The 23074-nt window shown below is 45.0% G+C and overlaps 1 protein-coding gene across 2 annotated transcripts in view; it reads left to right on the top strand.

Moving 5' to 3' along the window:
• Positions 1–23074, top strand: part of EWSR1 (EWS RNA binding protein 1) — a 510501-nt gene that overhangs the window by 52780 nt on the left and 434647 nt on the right. For both annotated transcript variants that reach the window (XM_085634473.1, XM_085634474.1), the window contains exons 3-4: positions 11932–11983; positions 12649–12784. In XM_085634473.1, the coding sequence (XP_085490599.1) occupies positions 11932–11983; positions 12649–12784 (188 nt within the window). The remainder of the gene's footprint in view (positions 1–11931; positions 11984–12648; positions 12785–23074) is intronic.

Raw genomic sequence — 23074 nt, 5'->3', positions numbered from 1 at the left:
ATTTTTTTATATATAAACCATTGGCCTAGAGTTCAGTTATTGAGTGTGAGACCATTTGCTGACTGAGTGTGTACAACAAATGCTTTACACTGTCCTCTGATACTGCCTTACTGCTCGACCAAGCTACCACTTTAGAGAGTAAGGTTATATCTAACTTTAACCTCTGTCAAACCCTGGGGGACTATGGACTCTGTACACCCTGTACCCATTAGGGAACAGTATATACAGAGCCACTTTCTCACACAGATGCATTCTGGTAAGTAGCATATTCCTCACTTTAAGACCGTTAAAACTGAGTAATTTCTTAAACACAGCGAACGCTGAAATTCCGCCTTTAATGGTTACCAACGCACACCACACCTTGCATACTTTGCGGCAGTGGTGAGTTATGATGTGTGGTGTACGATGGTGACCTTAACTGGTGTTTTCAGTCATTTGCATGTTTGAGCTAGAAACTACAGTTTTTAACTGGCTTTTCCACTGAATTCCATTTTTGCACGGCAGCTGTTGGGCCTGGCTGAAGGTCGAGACTTTGCGCCAAGGCAGTAAACCCTGGGTTTAATTTGAGCCGGTGGTTTGCAGTGCTCAGCACAGTCACTTAGTTGTCAACACTGGAGATTGTGCCATTCTGCCACAAGGTGGTGCTGTCTCTCTAATTTAGAGAGGAGCACAGTAACCGTTTATTAATTCAATATACATTTATAATGACTTCCTATAGCAAGACTGAATTGTCACACTTGGAAGAGTGTAATGATTAGTAATAGTGTTTGGTACACTGGCAGGAACAATGTGTGGTGCAGTGGCCTCCTGGCCATGACCCAGCCAATTTTTTTTTTATTTTTTTTTTACAAATTAAGTGTCTTCTGTTGTGCACAGCTGGTGTTTGCTGCAGTTGGCCAAAACCTTGCTGTTGGAGTAGGCTTATGGCATGGTCTTGCTGCAGCAGGTGACATACTGGTATTCTGCACACCGAAGGAAAGTTTCTCTGACCTGTGCTGCCTTTTGAGAGGGTCGCAGTTCAGGACATGTAAATTCGTCATAAGAGATATATAGGTCAGGAAGCTTGCCCTGGAATCCTGCTACCCTTTTGAGGAATCTCATATCCCGGACACCTAAAATTGCCGCCAGGGGATACGGTACATGTCCATACCATTGCCCCTGACTGCCATTTTAGGTATCTGAGATTCTTCAACTCCTTTTAGATTTTAAGGTCTCGCCTGAGCCAGCGCGCATGCGCTGCACTGTGAGGCATTTAGTAAGGGCTTTTCAACGCTGAACACACGCTCCTGCGTGTGCTTAACCGGCGATTGGCCTTTGCATGCGTCTTTCTAAGAAAGACCGCACACAGTTGGCCCAAGGCGGTACATGTTCTGCCTTCTTTCTGCCCTGGCCTAGGGTGCTCGGGAGCGAGCATCAGCGCCATCTGTTACCAATTATCGCGCCCGCTCTCGCGTTGGAAACAGATGGAGCTCGTGCGCACGCACAACTCCCGGGCTTATGTTTCCTGGCTGTCGCTCATTTACCACTCATCAGTCCATCACGGAGCAACTCGAGCCCCCAAGCCAGGCCGTTCCCTCCCCCTGTCCAGTTTTCAGATCCCTAGGTTGAAGCGCCCGTAATACTGTGCCCTACAGTGACAGAGGTGTACTGCACATGCACTTTCTAGAACTGCCTGTGAAGCACAGTCCTTCGCTCCGAGCTTTCATTCTTCAGTACAAGCTGTGATGTTGCTTAGTGACCGTGAGGAGTAAGGAGAAAAGAGACCCGTTTCTAACCGGCGTGAACTGTAAGGGATGGCGAAAGGGAAGAGTCAGGGACCCTGGAATGCAACCTAAACTAAAGGCTCTCAGTGGGAAGCATCCTTAGTGACAGGCGACCTGGAGGATTGCCTATAAAGCGGTAGCATCCGTTATTTATCACAGCTTCTGTGGGTCTCTAAGACGTTTTGGGGGCTCTGAGATTCCTGTCACATACACAGGAGTGGCCTGAGTGAATTTACTGGCTGCCCCGTAGTGCACCGCTTGGATACTGTGTAGCAGCTGTTAGGAGGCAGGGTGCATGTCACACAGAAATTTGAAGAGGTAATTATTTCTCATCCAATCATGTTTTTTGAATTTCTGGGTTTTGAGGATCTGCAAATCATGTGATCAAGGCCATCTTACCTGCCGAAACGTGTCATGATAGCCACACGCATTATTTTCACACAGTCCGAGCAGCGTCGGAGCCTTACTTTGAAGTGGTCATTGGATAATCTATAATACTGTGGCAGAGATGGCACCGTGGCACGGAAGTGGTTCAGAAAGTCAGACTTTTAATAGGCAATACATTTTTTGATTTTCTTTACTTGAGTGCTTTTAGACCACTCTGCATGAAACTTTCCAAATTGAAAAGTTCATCCACTTTGGCTCTTTCATGTAAAGTTCTGACCTGATCAGTCAAGCGAGTGCTAAGCAAACCGGAGAAGGTCCCAAAATAATGATTTCTCCTTTTAGTTCCCAAATAATGAAAAAACAGCTCATCTGAATTGCATCAAATTTGGCAGAAAATGTGAACTTACTCAGCTTGCTTTTCATTATTTGGTGTCACTCCATTCAGTATGTTTTGAGTAATTAGCATTTAAAAAAACTGCTGGCGGTGGAGTTGGGGGACATGAAGTGGGTTACCCACCAAAGTTAGGGATATACGTACAGTTGGTGTCCAGATATGCTTAGTTCAGCCAATTTTAAAGAGGACTGTTCAATCCTGTTTGGCAACAGAATGTTGTGGGGGGCCTTACATTACTTAGGGACATTAGTCACACTAAATGTAATGGTAGTGAAAGCCTGTATTTGAGGGTTGCAAAAAGGAATACAGGAAGGGTGATAACCGGTTTTAGTCTCTATAAATTGCTTGTACATAGAGCTCTAAAATATAAATGGCAACAGTGTGGCACCCCTTGATTGCCAACTTGAGGTAATTAAAGCTGTAAAACGAAGCATTTCATACAGAGGATACTGCAGTAAATGAAGAAATTACGATTCTTCTCGTCATAGAAATTGTGGATAGTGCTCTGGAAAGGCACAATCGGGACACATTCCTCTATGCCGTTTTGTTGGAATAGGAGCAGTTGAATTAAAAACTTTTTTCGAGTAGCAGACAGAGGTCATTGCAGTAAATCAGTTGCAGTCAGTGAAGTAAGTTAAGGAAGACATGAAACTAGAGTGTTAAAAATATGAGGGAAGAGACGTTTTACTAATTGGAAGCGCATTGTATTTTTGCAAAGGCAACAAATAATTACAGGGGGTCGTCTGCCTAAGTACAGCTTTCACTTTTCACACCATACGCATCTTCTCAGTCACTTAGCTGCTCCCTAATTTTAAAAATAAATTTTTTAGTAAAAACATAGTAAATTTATGTTGTGCCCAGCAGGGTTGCCTTCGTAGGTTTGACATTTGGGCCTGGATGTGAGACTGAGTCATCCAGACAAGCCTAAACTCTCTGTACATGGTGGTGGCTTCCGCCTAGGAGGACTGGGGGCAAGCCCATTGGCCAACCTCAGCTGTGCACAGCCAAAGGCCATGCACAGCAGGGTTGGGTGCGAGTGGTGGATTGGGCACCGGGCCATTGAAATGTCAGTTACAGTTTAGTCAATTATCTTAACTTGCGCCCCAACATGCCCCGCTTATGACAAATTTTACTTCACTTATGACCTCATTGATTACTGCACTCATTGGCTGTAAACAATATTATTCAAATTACTAATCCGCACTGCTGTGTCCCATGGTAATATGTGAGATCATATGTAGTGCATGATGAGGGGCACATATATCTAAACTAGCTGGCTTATTCGGGTTTTTATTTTGTAACCTTTTTAGGTCTCGCCTGCCGTAAGACGGCGCAGACATGCGCAGTCTCGCTGGCGAGATTTAACGTTTTGGTTAGAATTCTCTAGTGGGGCTTTAAGCCCCACCCCTCCTTTCCATTGGCTGGTGTTACCGTTTATGCCAAACGCTGGCCAGCCATTGGAAAGGAGCGTCTCGTGACGTACACTTTTCGCTTTTCGAGCTGTCCCAGATGGACTGGCTGCCCCGACTTACTGCTGGCGTAAAAGGTTTTCTTATCTTTATGGGGCCAAACACATGGCCCCATAAAGATAAGAAACCAGTCATGCGAGTAAGCCCAACTGGGACGGCTCGCGAGCCAGTCCAACTGGGACGGCTCTAAAAGATCTCCTGTGCTCGCGCGCTCTCTCCCGCGTTCCCTCCCTGTGGTGCTCACACTCTACCCTCTCTTGCAGGCGCTTCCCTGCGCAGGCAGTTCTCGGCTCAGGAGTGTCTTGGCTGCCCCGTGCCGTACCCCACACCGGCCCAGAGCTTCTACCCGCCACGTCTACAGGGAACAAGTTGCATTCACGTTCAACTTAACAGTTCAGTCCTCCACCACCAGAGGTCGGTGTTTGCAAACCGCACATATTTCTCGTCCGTCCTTTCTGGCTTGCCGTAGGCAGGGGAGCATTATCAGCAGCGGACCGGAAGAAGGGGGCCCTTTTAGGTCTCGCCTGAGCCAGCGCTTTAGCGCTGCTCTGGCGAGAGTTTTACTAAATGGGGGATTTGGAAGTGCAAACTAGTGCTTTTCAGGCCTCCAAATACAGTGCATGTGCCCCGGGCGCGCGCACCATTTGGCAGCCTGCCTGATCACTTTCGCGGCCGCTTTGATGTTCTCAGTGAGCCGCGCGGCCACTGAGAACATCAAAGCGGCCGCGAAAGTGATCACCATTTGCCACCCCCTCCCTTATCCCACTTCCTGCTTGTTATTTTATACTTGCCTCGTTCCTCCGTTGTCCCTTTGTAGCCCTTTTCGTTTGTTTTATTTCTTTCTGCAGTCTGGCTCTCATCTTTTAGAAGGGCTTTTCGGGTAGTCATGAGTAAGTAAAGTAAATTATTAAGTAATGAGATCTTCTGGTCTTGACTTTACACATCAGATAAGAAATGTTAAAAAGGATAATTGGCTATTGAGCAATTCATTTGGCCTAATTAATCTGACCCTTCCTTTATAATGCTTCATTTTTGATGTGTAAAACTAGCTGAATTTTTTTTTTTTAATTCAAGGGCCAGCTGTACCATCAGACGCAAGGTACCTCTATGGGGAGTACCTTTGCTCCTAGTGTGGCATGTCTCTATATGGCAGCGTTTGAAGCCACCCACATCCACAATGAAACTAATCCCTACCGTAATCACATTGTTCTTTGGAAACGTTTCATTGACGATATCCTGATCTTCTGGACAGGAGATCAGGACAGTTATGGTGACTTCTTTGGATGGATCAACCATCTCAATCCTTACCTTACCTTCACCATCACAGCATCCTCGTCACGGATAGCATTTCTAGACCTCACAACCCAGATTACACAGGGTACTCTTAGCACCTCCATGTTCAGAAAACCCACTGACCGTAACAGTCTTCTCCATTACAGTAGCCACCACCCCAAATTTCTCAAGGAAAACCTACCTTTTGGTCAATTCCTTAGAATTAGGAGGAATTGTAGTACGCTTGATGACTACAAGAGTGAGGCGAAGATTCTAGAAGATAACTTGACTGAAAGATCATACCCACACAGGAGTATTACATTGTCAAAAAAACGTGCACGCAACAACCATCGCGAGGCCCTACTGGAACACAAAACTAAAGACAAACCTGAGGTTCTGACGTGCGTTACCACCTTTACACCGATATCTAATCAGGTGACTAAGGTGTTGAAAAAACATTGGAGTATACTCAACACAGGCTCCATGAATATCGCTCCGCCCAGATTTGCTTTTAGACGATCAAGGATATGCTCATTAGAACCAGACCCAAAGCTAAAACTACTAATAACTCACAACAGACACTGTGGCACCTTCCAAGGGTCACAGGACACTACCCATGTGGTGGATGCAGTGTTTGTGCCTTCACAACCACACACAAGACTGTAACCCTTAATAATTCCTTTACTTGGCAAATGAGAACACATACCAATTGCAATACCGCTAATTGTATTTATCTTCTCACGTGCCCTTGTAATCTCAACTACATAGGGATGACAACCCGTCCTATCAAACTACGCATCACGGAACATCGCAGCAATTTTCGCTGTTTGAAGAACAATACCAAAATAAGCACTCATTTTCTTGAAAATAATCATTCACCAGATACCGTGAGGTGGCTAATCTTGGAAGCTTTCCCCAATATCACCAAACAGAACCTTTATGCAAAGGAACAGCGATGGATACACCGCTTATCAACCAGCACCAATGGACTCCACGATGATATCCCCTGGGGGACAATTAAGATCTAATAATTAAATGAACATCACTTGACTCCTTGTGTAGCAGAACCCTTAAAGGTTGAGAGATATTCTTCTGTTATTTTGTGAATATTTTTCAAACATGCTTCTAAACCTACCTGACATAATCCTTTCATACCTGACTAGCATATCCTCCACCTTCCTAATGAGACCTGCTTAATGAGCCCAACACACATCTTCCCCAGTGTGCTCCTGGTTTTTAACCACAGGTTCATCATGTATGGTCACGATTGACATTAACATACTTTTTGGTTTCTACAATACCTTTCACCAATAGACTTCATTTGACCTAGTCTCTGCACTCCGATCACAAGAATGATTTGATAGAACACTCTTCCATATCCCACCGTATGGCTTTGAATCCCTATCCAACATGGCCACCAGAGTCAACTCCTAGTATTACTATATACCACGTGACCGAGCCACGCGTTAGTGGCCCGTGTCCCTGCTTTTCCAATATGCAGATGATCTAATATAAGCGCACGCATCTTTGGTTGACATCCTTCCATTTCGCGATTTCCAACACTGTTTTTAAGCCCACATCCTATCGTATTTGTTCTTTTGTATCCCTTTCCAACATGGCACCCAGAGTTAACACCTAGTGTTACAATATACTACGTGAACGAGCCACGCGTTAGTGGCCCGAGTCCCTGTTTTCCCAATATGCAAATGTTTTAATACAAGCGCACGCACCATTTGGTTTACATCCCTCCATAGCGTGTCTTCCAAAACTAATTTAAGCCCCAATCCAACATGGCCACCAAAGCTAAACCTCTTGTTAGCCTTATTTCTTAACACATGACCGAGCCACAAGTCACATGACCTCTCGTAACACTTTAAGTCCTACCTCCCTCTCCACCACATTACCTTCTGGACTCGGTGGAGAGGGTAGGTCGTAACACGGTACTCGAAAAGAAGACATGTGAGTAAATCGACCCTGACTATTCCTTGCTTTTACCTAACCTTCGCTAAATTTAGTTAAAATCTAAGCATCGACAACCGCTTGGTTGAATGTTTTGTTAAGCTAATAATAATGTACCACTCAGTATGCTGCCAGTTTCATGCTCGCTTTACACTCACACGTGTGACTAACGCGTTGATGTTAATGCTTTTACCACGGTCCACATATATCGGAGTCCTGCCCCCCCAGCCCTGGTTAATTTACAATGGCCGCTTTTGACGAGGCATTACGAGTCCCCAGCCCCGTCGAGGATAGGTTTCATTCACTCCCACGAGCAATATAGCTACCTACACAGTGGGCAGCGTAGTGACTGTCCAGACCAGTCTTCTCCCCTATATGCAAAATTTAGTGCACTTGACTATGTTCACACTCATACGATTGGACTTTGGCTTTACGTGGGTCTCTGGTGGGTAATTAAAACCATGTTACCGTTCTACTTCCCAAATATTCCATAACCATGCTCTTGGGCTCCTCATTTCAAGATACTATGAGCTCACCTTGTTGTGTAAGCAATGACCTATGCTCTCAAGAGACAGCGCAATACTAACGAACACACAATGAGGTGACATCAACATCTTACACTGCTCTAATGGATGCTTTTATTTATGCTATAAGCTCCATTTTTAAATCGCGTCCCCTAGTTGTATTCCAGGAAAACCTTGTGAGTGCTTGCTTTCTCTGTTATTTTGTTCCTTACAGTCTTACAATTTTGAGGAAGTCATATTCGTGTACAACCCACCGAGTACTGTTGATACCAGGATATTGACTGATTAGGGTGAGTTGTTCATACACGGATATGTGTTTTTTATAGATGTTACACACCGGTGATTAGTCACTCTAGCTCACCTAGGGACTTTCCACCTCGGCTTTTTAAATATGGTCGACGTTAATTCATTAATGTTGACGAGTGTTGCGACACTGCACCATCTAAGTTATAGAGAGAGTGTCACCTTGTAGGCTTCACGAATTGCTTTTACCATCAGCACCTGCAAACTTGTCTGATCAAACCTGATTGATGATACCTTCCTTTCTTTTCAGGTAGCTCCCGGTACCAACAGGTATTTAATACGTAGATTGATTAACAATCCCAACCAATCAGGTTGCTTAATGTAGATAGTTAACCCCCCTATAGGTCCTGAAGAATCGTGAGTATAAACTACTCACAGCGAGAAACATGTTGACCCACTACTGTAATATACATGCCACTTTAACAGGAGACATTACACTCGACATTACACTCATATAAGTGCTATGTATACACGTTTTTAAACTAAGGTAGGAGGCCATCCGAATAAAATTTACTCCCACAAGGCACTCCTCACCCTATTTTAATATCACTGTTCTTTATCTACATTTACTAGGCCCCCACACCCGCACCTAATCTATACAGCAGTCGGATTGAAGATCTCCGCCAAAGAGCCCCTTTTTACGGAGCCCGTCGGGCATTGCACTGCCGGCCCGACGAGGAGCAGCCCAAATGATGAAGCATGACACCTACAAGGGTGTGTGAGGGCATTTAAATCCGACATAAGGATTTTCCATATTGACTTTACGGTTCTTTTTATCCGCCTTAAGACTTAGTGTTGACACTACTTCTTCTCTCTTTTCTCTGAGGAACTATAGGAACATCTTTTGCTATTATTGTAACAGGTGCCCCTGTTCCTACTGGACCTCCCATTCCTCAGTGAGTGGAAAACGGCCTCTTCTGTCCCTCCATTTGCTCTCTAAAACTAGCTGAATTCATAAACTCACACCAAGAAGTAAATGTGCAAATTCTGTAATTTTGGCTGATACTACTGCTTCCATGCAAGGAACTAGTAATCATAAATTTTTAAAATGACTTAGTATACCATAGAGCTACCAATGAGGAATAGCTGAATATATCACGGAGACCAATAGTATTGTAGCAGGAGTATCGTAAACTTGGAGCGTTGTATATGGAATAGTTGGCATAGGGGCTCTAGAGCAGACTGATTTACAGAAACCACATTGTGATGGTATGGGGCTGGTTCTAGAAATCGCACTGCATTTTTCATATTTTCACATCTGGATGCATAGCTAATGTGAGGTTGTACGAGGTTGCAAAGATTTTCCTTCCCAAACTTTGTGAAGATGTCTTCAAAACTTTTCAAGGTTCACAACCTCCTTAAACACGGCAACATTTTAATTGCAAGAAACAATTCTGCAGGGTTTGCTAAATTAAACCTCAGCAAAACCCAATTCTCTCTAAAAAGTTTTAAGTTTACAAAGCATTCTCACGTTTGTAAAGGGAGAACATACATTTAGCAAAACTATGCAGGCAGAATTTACATTTCACCAACTCGAAGTAATCACAAGCATTTGCAATGCAATAGGTCTCGCATTACTGAATCTTTGAGCTGCTATTGGTGTTGCATTATTATTAGCAATGCCAGTAGCTCAAACTTTAATAATGCGAGACCTATTGCATTGGAAATGCTTGTTCCCTGTAGATGCAGCCATGGTAAGAAGGATTCGCTGTGTTTGTGCTTTGAAACGTTGTTTTAATCTAAGTCCATCCTGTCCTTGGAGGGACGCTGCTTGCCCCTTGACTGACCAGGGCTGGCGAGCGCGAGAAGAGGAGTCCCCACCCGCCGATCTTAATGCAATATTTGGTCGGAGAGGGACGTTAGAGTCAGAACTTTGGAGGGCAGTTGTCGGGTGCTTGTGGGACCAGTACGGATCGAGACCGGTTATGGGTTCATCCGCCGCCTTCTCAGTCAGGTGTGGTTCTCGCCTGCTTGCACGCAATGTGCATGCCTCAGGGTAGTGAATCGCCCCAAAATTGCGAGGGACGTACTTGCCACTGATGTGCTGAAGAGCATGGGTTCAAGCAGCTCGTAGCCAGCATGTTTGAGGCGACAGCAGTTTGTCTCTGTGCATGTGAGTGAGTGGCAAATGCAGAAAGCCCAGTATGTCATTGCAGTTTCTGATTATTTTTTTCTCTCGTTTGAGAACTGCAGTTTAGCTTTGCTAAACGCCCTAGAGTGCAAGGGTGTAAAACTAATTGCGTAATCACACCATGCACGAGTCAACTTGCAAGCGACATAACCAAGCGTGCTGGTCTCTATTCACACATTCTTCGTCTTGGGTTTTACCCAGGTTGGACACCCCCAGAAGTGAGTGCTTATAATTGCAGTACCCTGGTTTCTCATGGCATCATCCTATTAACAAGCATTGAAAATGCAATAGGCCTCGCCTTTTATTAAGTTAAAGCTATTTGCTTTGCTATATAATACCATTAGCAAAGCAAATGGCTTTAATTTAAAAAGACGAGGCCTATTGCATTTTCAATGCTAGTTTCTATTTTGTAGGGAGAAAGATCTGCCAAATAACCATTTGCTGCTATTCGTATTGTGTGTGTGTGTGTGTGTGTGTGTGTGTGTGTGTATATGTATATGTATAATATATCCTGCAGATGGTCACTTGGCTGATCATTCTGCAGATTAAAGAAAAAAACGTGCCCCTCTAACCATCTTATTTGTAAATGATGTATGGGAGTACACACTGGCGTTCAGGAAGAAAGTACCATGGTGAGTGCAATTTTTCTACTCCAAGGTTAAGCCCTGGACCACTGGCAAAAGCGGGTTCCACATAAATATAGATTTGCTGCGCTTGGAACAGAAGCTACCCAACCTGTTGCTTAATTTGCAGAGACTCCATAATAAGAAACGGTCTAGTTCGGACTTGTTAAATTATAAAAGTGTTGCATTCGTATTGCAATGCTGTACCTGATACATTTGCAAGATGTGATTATTCACATTTTGCTTGCTCTAATCCCGATATTATAATCCCACCTCTCTGATGGAGAGAGAGATTAAGATCTTCAGTTAATAACCGGAAACTAAAACCAAATGAATTTGTGTGTAATTTAAACCCAGTGGACAGCGTGGGTAATCCTTCATGTGAACTATTTGATGGTTAGTCAGCAAATCTAGTTAATAACGTTGACTGTCACTTATACTTTACTCCAATGCGAAGTAGGTTGCATCTTTTTAGGGTTTAATATTTTGACTCCTTAAGTACCCGTGTGACGCTCGTACTTGATATTTACATTTTCTATGCGATTAGTGTTTTTCCTCAGTATTCAGCTATACTCCCAGAGCTTTGTATCACAAAGCACACCGGGCAAACGAGAAAAGGACGTCCAGATTTAGAGCATAAGTAGGATTTTTTTCTCCTTAAGGTGCTATGTACTTTATCTAGACCCATGTATATTGATCCTTCATTTCTAGGGAAGGCGTTATGATTGACTCAAGATGCTAAATGGTATAATTTACTCTATAATTTGCACAAGTCTTAAAATTATCTGTCAGTTACGGCTAGCTTCCATTTGTGCATACCACCCTACTTGTATTTGTTGTCTCTTGTTTCAAGTGTGGAAGCATTTTGTAGTGATATTAGGTTTTTGACTTTCGTTTTTGCAGTTACGTTTTCAGATGATGCCATGAGTAAGCAGGAGCTGTATGCTTAACTCAACGAAAGCTGTAGAAACTGCAGAACAAGATGGCTCAGGGGAATTATATGCTGAGCCTCTTCTGTTCATGTTCCTGTGCTTCAACTATGTTACTGCTACGGCTGTTTTACATAAGTGTCAATGTGGCTGAACTTCTTTAATTCTCTCTTTCAGCTATAGTGCGTATGCTGTTCAGCCAACCCAACCCTATGCACAGGCCACCCAGGTGAGTGAGTGGCATCTCCTTAAGTGCCTTTGCCCAGCACACTTTTAAATTGTCCTCCATTTCCTCGTTGAGCCTCTTTAATGTGCAACAAAAGCATCTTGGAGTGCTTTAAACTGCTCTTGAAATGGAGTATTGGAGGGTAGCAGGGAATCGGACCAGGATAGTAACTGAGCATTACATGGGTTTAAAGCCCCAAAGAAGGTAATAAGGTGAGTTTAATAACCGATAAATGTATCTAGGTTAGTCTCCTAGATTTGCACACATATTAAATATGCGCCACATAGTATGACCTCTGTGAATGCTTGAAACTGCTGCTCTTCCCTCCCTTGTCTGCTAGCAGCTATTTGACATAATAGTTGTAAATGTCAGTATATTTCTTTAAAATTCTGTACACAGACGTAAACTGACCCATTTTGCTTATTTTGGATGCCTTTCATGTTTTATTCTTTGATCCTGGAGTATCTTTGCTGGTGGGCCCTTCAAAGATGCAGTTAGATTTTAAACGGATTTATGTTTTCTCAAACCTATTTGTCAGAGCTCAAGTTTTCTTCAGTTCCCTGTCCTGAACTCATGTTTTTATTGAAATAAAAATTTGGCAGCAGGAATGCATGTATTTAATGATGGATTCACTTTAAATGTTCAATATGTTTTTGTATCGCCCTTAGCAACAGGCTTATGGACAGCCGACCTATGCAGCATATGGGCAGCCCACTGATGGAGGTTATGCACAGGCTCAGAATGCTACTGCCACCTATGGACAGACTGCTGCATATGCTGCTGCTTATAGCCAACCTCCAACTGGTAAGGGAAGGGTGTGAGCAGAAATGCTTGTGAAGGACCAGAATAGTGTATTTGTTAAGCTGCAATTGTTTACACACTGTGTAGCTTTAAGTAACCCAGTGTATTTACAATGCAGATCAAGTCGTGCCTGTCTTGATTTTTTTTTTTTTTTTTTTTACAGTAGAAGCTTGCTTCACAAGCTTGTCACTTCTCACACTTGCATGTTCTTGCTAAACAAGAATGAACTGGTTCGTTTTATCTGTCTAATCTCTGATGGGAGCCTTGTGCTATTTGCTTGTGCTAATACTTGCTGTTCTCATAAATGTATATGCTATCCTGTCCTTATGCAGGTTCGCTTTAGCTTTCCAGTAGCCTGTTTACAAAGTGTGTTCAATATCACGGGGCTTAATGGAAGGCCAGCTGTCGGTATTTTAAGTACATGTGATAACTCGTCCAGCGTTTTACGTTCTGAACTTGCATGTGTTTTGTGCGGCTATTGTTTCTCAAAACATTTTCCGACATGTCTGCTGTGTTTGAATCTCCTTATTGTGGCATGTCCACACTTAGCATCTATGGACCGGAGCATGGTTTGAATGAAACTATCATACTCACTTCCTGCAATTACTGTCCAAATTCGGCAGTGTAGCCCAGGAAAGAACCTTCTTTTAGATTTCCAAATAAAAATGTTATGGAATATCTGTGCAGGATGCCTGTGTAGCTTTTTCAAGAGCTTGCTTCCCTTTTTAGGTCTCGGCTAGCGATGGCTGCGCTTGCGCAGTCTCGCTCGCGAGACATAATGACTTGGGTGAAGAGGGGCTTGAACCCGCCCCTCTTCTTCCCTGTTCTCCATTGGCTGGCCTAGTAAATGCTGGCCAGCCATTGGAGAAGAGGTCCCGTCACTCCGATCCTGCCCCGTCCTTTTCGGATCGGGGGGCGTGTTTTTTGCGAGAAGTCTCAGGGAGGAGACAACAGCAAAACACGCCCCCCAATCCGAAAAGGAGGCTGCCTTTCTCCGAGGCATTAATGCTCAGCCTCGGAGAAAGGCGGTGGTGTGCTGGTTTTCTTAAGCCACTATCCGACTTTCGTCTCCTAGACGTATTACACAACCTGACTTTGGAAAAGCTAACTGTAACCGTTTGTAATCCTATTCATTCAGCTCACATTTACTGGTTTTGTGCACTTCTGGTCGCACGCGCAGAGAGCGGGAGTCGAACGATAATATTCACACGCATTAGAACAAAATTGCATATAGGAAATTCCAACCCCAAAAAAATGACTACTCACACGTTACCCGAGCCTCTGAGAGGATGACGGCCAAAGGGAAACCGGAGAGAAAGCCAAGGCAGCGAACACCGAGGCACCTCATCCTCGGAGCAAGGAAGGGAACTCGCGGGTCACGGTCCTCGCGCTCCCGTCGCGCCTCAGACGTTCCTCTCAGGCCGTTCTCCTAGTTTGCGAAGAGTGTCGCAGTTACCAGTCTCCTTTCTCCCCCGCCGTGGCCCGTGGGAAATAGATTCTGCCTGAAAGTGTTTTCTGCTGCCAGAGGGAGTGCTGTGGTGTAATACGAGGGGAGGAGAGGGCCCGGGCAATGTGATGAGCGGCTCAACAAAAGACCTTTCCCGGAAACATTCGCTTTGATCTAAACTGCGAGGTTTGCCAAATGTTCCTACTCGGGAAAATATAATTTCCGGAGACGGGGGATCTACGTGGACCTATTTTAACTTTTTGTTTTTTCCCGGAGTTTAAGATAGCACTTTACACGAGCACCCGTTGCGTTACACAAGGACACAGTCATTTTTGTTCGACACAGGTATAATTAAATGATTTGACCAGAATCATGGCCGTCAGCGTTGGGGGCGGCGGATTCCGCGGACACGTCTGATCCTTCTGCGGGCAGGCGGGGACTTTTTTTGTCTGTCTGGCCGCCGCGTGCCACCAAACCAGGAAGAAAACTACCGGCGAAAAGAGCGCATGGACAGAGACGAAATGCCCCACTACGGTTACTTTTAATTGCACCAAAAATGAGGGCCCCTATTAGACGGAGGCGGGGGGTTCGCGATGACAGAGATCCGCCCACGGTTTGAAATTTGGGCGGGACGGAGCGGGCTTTGTGAAACCACTCAAGTTGAGGTTCATCATCCCCTCCACTTTAATTGGAATATTGTACGCAGTTCAAAAAAGTTTGTATACGAGCCCTACTCCCCCACTGCTGTCGCTTTATCCTCAGACTCCCTCCACCCAGGATGGCTGTCACAGCAGTTTACATTTTGGAATTTATTTTTGTAACTCCCCCTGCCACCTTTGCTGGGACCATAATTGCATCGTCCAATGCACCTTTCCCCGTACATTGATTTTACCACTCATACCGGTGACACTGTCCATTCTGCGCACCTCAACCTTATGACTTTACGAAAATATTGCAACTCAGGATTTGGTTAGAAGGTGTGGACAGACACCGGGCGTTGGGGCAGTAAGGCGGGAAGCGAAGGGAGTGGAAGAATACCGTGGTCGGGAGACATTCGGAGATGGCGGGAGAGATGCTTGTAAGTTGTAATCCATTTGTTATGTTGCTCTCACACTGCATAACGGAATTGCTGTAGCCAGGGCTTAAAGTGGGATGGAAAAACGGGGGGGAGGTCGCTCAAAGGGGCATGGCAAAAATAATTAAGGGCGTGGCTTAAACACGTAAATTAAAAATCTGTGCTTAGCATAGTATGCCACCCGGCTTGGATTTTGCTGTTTGTCATTTTATCCAGATATATGATACAACAAGTAGCATCAGACCTACAACAAGTAAGGACTATTGGCTTTGTCAGTGGTTTAGTTGCACAAAATAAATAAGCAGCAACTATGGCTTATTATATGTAATATTGAAAAAGCTTCCACTTTAAACCCTGGCGACAACACGACGATGTTGCTGCTCCTGAGTGCAGTTTAGAACTTCTGTGAAGTTTATGGTGCAGGGATAGCTTAGTGAGTTTAGTGGCACTGCCGAGAGTGTACATGCTATTTTTTATGTCATCTGCTTGAAAAAGATTCCAATATTACATTTGGGACGGTTAAGGCTCCCCATTAATCTCGTAGTGATGTTGGTGAAATATGGTACCTGCAAAGCCATTTGAATTATGCAACAGGAAAGAAGCCAATTATGTTGCAGGATTGACTAAATTATGGGGCACACAACAAGGCACATTATGCATCATAATGCGGTGCATTTTGTGATGGTACTGCTTAATTAGTTTGTCATTTTTACATATTAATACTGCATGAACAAAGGTTTTACACCATTAGTACCAGTTTAACACGCAAGTACAGCCATAAGCAACAAAGAGACCAGTTAACATTTGAACAGGAGGTGAAGTGGGTGCCACTTCTGCTTTGGCTCCCAAGATCAATGTGTATGTGTCTAGATCTATGTGTGTGTGTGGCTCTGTGTGTGTGTGTGGTTCTGTATGTGGGTGTGTGGCTCTGTGTGTATGTGGCTCTGTGTATGTATATGTGGCGCTGTGTGTGTGGCTGTGTGTGTGTGTGGGTGGCGCTGTGTGCGGGAGGCTCAATGTGTTTGTGGGTGTGTCTGTGTGGGTGTCTGTGTGTGTGTGGCTTTTTTTGGTAGGTGGCTCTATGCGTGGTGGCTCTCTGTGTGTGGGTTGCTCTATGTGAGTGGCTCTGTGTGGGTGGGTTTGTGTGTGCCTCTGTGTGTGGGCGCAAATGCAATAGGTCTCGCATTTGAGAGTGATTAAGCTATTGACATTGTAAATAACAATGCCGTTTCTTAAAATGTTTCAACAACAAAAACATAAACAAAAATGTCATGAGCAATGCCAATAGCTCTAACTTTAACAATGCCGAGACCATTGCATTGTAAATGCTTGTTGATATTTTCCGTTAACGTGGTGCCCTTAACTTTTGCCCCCCCCTTTTTTTTTTTTCTTCAGTTGAAGGGAGCCTCATAAATTTGTCAGTTCTCACACTTGCGTGTAATCTCAGAGTGATCCGTGTGCCACTAGGTGTAGCAGCCTACAGTTAATGTCTGATTTAGCATGATACTCCTGCTTACATCTCACTGATTTAAACCTGGTGTGCAGCAAAAGAAACACTTTTCGGGTTTCTCTTTTTGCTATCTTGGCGAATGCAATTCAAAAGGTAAAAATCTCTAACGCTAAAAAGTAGTTTATGATAAATGCAGATGAAATGATCCAGTGTGAGGTCACTCAAGTACTGCATATGACGTCTATGCAGTCACTCTTAAATCCACCTCATAGCAGCGTTGTAAAATGCAACATGCTGAAGACTTGCATACAGGTTACAAGAGCCTGGGATTCTCAGAATTAATTTTTGATCTGGATTAAAACCTTCTTCTGTGGGTTCCCCCTCCTCACCAGCATCTTTAAAAAAGTGGATCACTTTTACAGGCAGTTTGATTTGAGGGTGACCCATGTATGTCAAATCTGTGTAAAGATGCCGATGACCAACTGGATTTCTCCCAACATGCATCGAGGGGGCTTGTATCTGTATTGCAGTGACAATGATTAATAGTTTTCCAGTGGCTTGCCAGTTGATCCTTCTGCTAACTGCATGAACGTTCTTGGAATCAAAATAGGTCAAAAGAGATTCTGTTTGTGGTGTGTTTTGAGCTTAACAAGATACTGTCATGCATTTTTTTTTCTGTTTGGTAAAACATTACTTGTTTTCAAACTTTAAACTAGGCGCCATTATATACAGTACATGTAATTAGAACTTGGGAAGCATTTTTAAACTTTATTTCCATCGAGTTACCCATCTATGTCTTAAGAACTAAATGTTTGAACCAATGTATATTCCACCCTGGAACGAGAAATGCTACTACTGCTACTAATCTTGATCTTGCCCAGTATGTTTTCCTAGTTATTATTCTCTGGCAGATAAGCCGTATCAATATTGGCTGAACACTTTCTTTTTTTTTTTTTCCAGAGGGTTAGTGTCCCGTATATTGTTGCTCTGTCAAAGCAACACGAGTCAATGCTAGCTAAACCTAAAGCTCAATAAACAAGAGGAAAGGTAGCAGTTGTAGGACGTCGGATAAATGGCTCAAAGATGACCTGTAGTTCAGCTCCCTAAAGCTGTACCTAATGGTTATCTAGATCAGTCTTGCAGCCTTTATGGTGCAGAAGTTTTTCTTTGGTTTAAGTTTATCCCGATCGTAGTTCTGTTTTACCTGTGTAAGAAAAAAATAATAGTATCCAAAATCACTTCTAATGATTTACAGTACTTTCAGAGATGAAATGTGGGTTGGAGCACACTACCTCCCATTCCTGCACAGTTCGCCCCTTTGCATTATGCTGAATGCAGTACACAATTAGCGCTTACTTCAATATTAACTGTAGTTTTGTATCCTTAATCAGTAGAGATCCAAAAACTATTTCATCTGGGGTTGCTCTAAATGCTGCTAAATGTATTCACAGGTCTCCATACCACTCACGGGCAAAAATGTGCGTGTCTCCAAAGCTGGTAAGCTTGCTGGCCCAAGTGAGCCTTTTAAACAGAAGTGGGGTTGGGGGCACACTCTCATATCCCAGCGCAGTTCGCCTTTTGCAGATAGTGCTGTATATCTCTAGGCACATCAGTAGAGATAAAAAAAAAGGCAGTGTTTCTAGCAACTCCAAATGAAATCATATTTTGATTTCTACTGATGAAGGATGAAATCCAGAAATGCATATCTAGAGATGTACAGCACTATCTGCAGTAACTTTGGTGAAAGGGAATGGGTCGACAGATACCCGTCTAAGCCATTGCCCCTTACAATGTCCCAATATACAGCACCTCTGGTGAAAAGGCTGTCAGTTAATATTGAAAATAACAGCTACTTGTGTACTGTATTTACCACAATGCAGAGGGGTGAACTGTGCTAGGATGTGAGGCAGTGTGCTTCCCAAACCCCTTCTACAGAGATGATTTCCAATGCTAAAAAAAATAGATGGGTATAGCTTCCATTTAAAGGTTTTACTAAACAAAGTTGTACTGTATATGCAACTGCTGCACGGAAGCACATTAAATCATCAACTGTAATACTCTTTGTTGCTAGTAGTTTGGTGAGCCACTAATCCACTTCTCCAACAAGGACTCTTACTTGCCCAAGAACAGTGAATTCCCCCACAATTTATGAAATTGCAGATGTTACTATTTGAAAGACTAATTACAAAATAAATTGTTTCCTATCCAAATATATTCCCTTTCTCGTTATTAAACAGTGTAAGCTAAAAGCTTAGACTGTTTAACACCAAGAAAGGAAGTCTTTTATTTTTATTCCTTTAAAAAAGAAAGACGACATTAGGATACGAGGTCGAGGCTTATGGGCTCCAGCTGCTTTAAATGCTGAGTAACCTAGAATGCAGTCCCTTGAAAAAATTCTTAATCAGTACCAGAGGTGTATTGTTACTGAGCCAAACTCCCCTGCCTTCTCCCAACCCGGGCAAAGCCTAAAGAACCGAGAATCGAGCGCATAGGAGAAGTAAAGCTTCAGTGCTTGAGATTGAAAGGAAGAAACATCTGAAGGCAGACATGGAGGTTCTTAAGGAGAAGAAAGGAGTTTGAGGACTCCTTGAAGGACTATAATATTACTATTCATCTCGGAGGGAGAAAGCATGTAAACCCAACTCCATTCACTGTTAACACTAGAGCCTTAAGAGAAAAGGAGTAAGCGGGATTCCAGAATGAGAGAGTATGTTTGAGCAGGAGCCTTTTCAATTATCTGCAGACAACAGTGGTGGGGTGGTATGCAGAGGAATGGGTCGACAGATACCCGTCTAAGCCATTGCCCCTTACAATGTCCCAATATACAGCACCTCTGGTGAAAAGGCTGTCAGTTAATTAGGGGGGGGTAGGGGGGCAGTTAGAGGAGCAGCAGGCTGGGTCATGCCTCTCGCTGGAAACACTATTGCTCCAAGTGAAAGGGATGTTTCTCCATTTATTACCCTGTGTACTGACCAAGGGCGAGCTGCCGTAAGAAAGCCTGCTGGTGACAAAGCGGTCACTCAAGGGTGGGAGAATAAGTGCAGACATTCTAACTAGGACTTGGCTTGCGTCGAGAGCATTGTCATGACTGATTTTCTCCTAGAGACCAAGGCGTGGAAGGGGAATAATACACCGGCCACAACACCATGGTTTAAAAAAAAATAAAAAAAAAGTTTGCTGGTGGGAATTAAGATGGAAATGTGAGCAGCCTTTCAGTGGTGTATCGCCAACCCTAATGTGCTGCTCAATGCCTAAATATTACCATTACACTCCATTTTGTTTTGGGAGATTTTCATTGGGTGGTAGGATGCCCAAAAAACGGTTACTTTGGTAATGCTGCAACCTCCTGGTGAACAAAGCAAAAGCCAAGCTGGACGGAGCACTGAAACGTTTCAGACACTCACCCAGTCACAGATCTGAATTGACTGTCATCGTTCTTTAGCTCACTTTGCCACCCCATTTCAGACCCAGCTGCAAATCAGTCTTGACCCTGTGCCTCATGGGAACAGTCCAGCCCGAACTGCCAAGCCAGGTCTTCATTGGACCGAAAACCAGCATCCTGGGACTGGTTTAGGGGTAACACCCCTCTACAGTCAGGCTAGCTTGAATCCAGAGTGGGACGGGTATGCCCAGATGTGGGTACCATGTTCTCCATGCCACTGGAGTCCAGCTAGCCTGGCTGATAAGTGGTGATGCCCCGAAACTGGTCCCAGGATGCTCGTTTCCTGTCCAGAGAGGGTCTGGCTGAACTGCCCCATGGGGAACAGGGTCAAGGCGGAATTGCATATGGCTGAGTTTGAACTACAATGGCATGGGGATTAAAAAACGATGGATTTAGGCTCAGATTGTCTTTGTTCACCAACATGTTGAATACATTCCTTTCTTTGTTTTCCTTTAAAATAATGCACTACAATTTTGATGTCGCATGTTTAATGGATTGCTTTCTGAGCTTATAAAATCCAGCTCCTATAGTCTTCTGACTTCTTACCCTCCCCACCCTTAAAATGAAGTGATCAAAAGATGGACCTTGGTTTTTTATTTAGATTGCAGAAAGTGCCATCTTTCTTGTATGGTATGCCCCCACTTTTTGCTGAATTGCTGATGTACTTTGAGTGTTCCCTGGGCTTCTGCTAATCAGGTGCCCAAGGCCTGTGTTCCTTCCCTAAAACTGCTTTGAAGCCTAAACCCAATTGGCATCTCTGGCCACTTGCCAGGGCCTGGTAAATGGTACCCTAGGTACCCAGGGCCCTGTGACCAGAAAAGTCCCCTAAGGGCTGCAGCACTTATTGTGCCACCCTTAGAGGCCCTGTGCCCTGACACACACACTGACCTTGCAGGCTGAGTGTCTGGGTGCAGAACAAAACAGTCGACATGGCACACATCCCTATGTGCCATGCCCACACACACTGCCCCGGCATACCTGTCACCCCTCTAGCTGGGTGCCCTATGCCTGTGGTGTGGGTACAGATGCATGAGCCCTGTACCCCTACAGTACCCAGGTACATTCCTGTGCCCTGTAGGTGCAGTGCTGCCATTAAGAGTATATGGTGCTGGGAAATCGTCATCACGAACTCCACAGCACCATGATGGCTACACTGAAGACTGAAGTTTGGTATCAAACTTCTCAGCACATTAAACCCACACTGATGCCAGTGTGTAATTTAATGTAAAATGCATGACAGAGGGCAACTTAAAGTTGCCCTCTGAAAATTACAAACAAATCAGTGTCCTGACTGAGAGGCTGCATAGGCTGCCACCCAGCAGACCTGTTAGTGGACCCCTGGGTAGAGAGCCATCTGCTCTCCTGGGCCTGCAACAATGCACATCCTGGGCGAGGTGGTAGGTCTCCTCCCGCAGGATGGGCAGGCGAAGCTTCCAAGGCATGCATGCCGCCTTTGTGAGATTCTCCAGGCCACTTGCTGTACTCTGCAACTGGCCCCCACCGGTTCTGACCCCCACTCTGGCGGGAAGATCGGCGGGAAAACCCAAGGGAGGAAAGGGGATGTACCAGCCTCTGCCAACCCCACCCCTCAGGTGGGAGAGGCGAGGGGAAGCACAACTCCAGGCTCTCGCCATCTTGAGGATGGGGAGCTCTACCCATTCAGGACTAGGCTCCTGCCCCCCTCCCCCTGGAGAGTGGCAGGATAGGGGTGCACCCACCCCAGCGAAGGGACCCATTGTTCCCTGACCTGTACCTACTTGTAACGCCCCTAAATATAGTATTTAGGGGCACCCTGAACCTTCCTTCCTCCGATCCCGAATCCGAAACAAGAAGAAAGACCTGCCGTGCAGCTGCTAACAAGAGGATGACACCAACTGACTTGGCCCCAGCCCTACTGGCCTGTAGACCCTCGCACATGCTCCTGCTAAAACCTGGCGTCTCCAGTGGTCAGCAACCTCAAAAACCCCGGAGGACCTGACTGCCTTGCTCCTCTAAAAGACTGGGACTCCCACGAGCAGTGGTTCTCCTCAAACCAGTAACAACCCCTGGTGCCAAGCCAGGAACAGCGAATCCAGCACACTCTGCACCCTCCGAGCCCGGCCTGAGTGAACAGAGACCACGAGGACACAATTCCCCCCCCCCCCGGCGAGTGTGACCAAGAATCCAGCACCCAAGGACCCTCTTCGACGCTCCTGACTACGCCTACAGCCTCAACTCCGGCGACCCCTCCAACCACGACCAGCAGAGGGTAAGATTTCCCGATGCCAAGACACCCCTGCACCCGGCTCCCTGCAGCCTCCTGTGCCCAGCTCCTGGGTGCCTACCTAACCTACAGCTCCCTAACTTACCTCTCGAAGGGGTGGTCGCACCGGAAGAATCTCCGTCCCCCAGCTTGCAACCTTTGTTCGTCTTGCAGCTTCCCCATTGAAATACATTGAGCGCTCGATGGCTCAAAAGCACCCTGCACCAAGCCGCCAGAGTGCCCCTGGAAGTGCAGCATCTGTTCTATTTTACTTCCCCACTTGTCCTGTGTAAGTGACCAGGAGCTCAGCTACCACCAGCAAGCAGCCACCAACCAAAGGCCCCCTACCTGCCATAGGCTAACATTGGGCCTACTCTCTCTCTCTGCACCCGGCTACCCCTGTGCCGCTGAGGGTGTAACTGTACCTGCCTTGAACCTGGGAGACCCCGGAGTCTATCCCCAGAACTTTAACTCTGCCAGTCGAGTACTTGCCTGAAAGCCGACAACTCACTTCTGTAGTAGGGGATCTGTGTATAGTCATAATCTAGGGAATAGTCCCGCCCATGTGCGCGGACCCCGGAGCAATAAAAATAATCTCTTAAATTGTCAAGCCATGCAGTCCTGCATCTACACTTAA

This window comes from Triturus cristatus, chromosome 11 (assembly GCF_964204655.1).
Source record: "Triturus cristatus chromosome 11, aTriCri1.1, whole genome shotgun sequence".
Taxonomy (NCBI): domain Eukaryota; kingdom Metazoa; phylum Chordata; class Amphibia; order Caudata; family Salamandridae; genus Triturus; species Triturus cristatus.
Note: the sequence above shows the minus strand (reverse complement) of the source record. Positions and strands in the feature narration are given on the sequence as shown.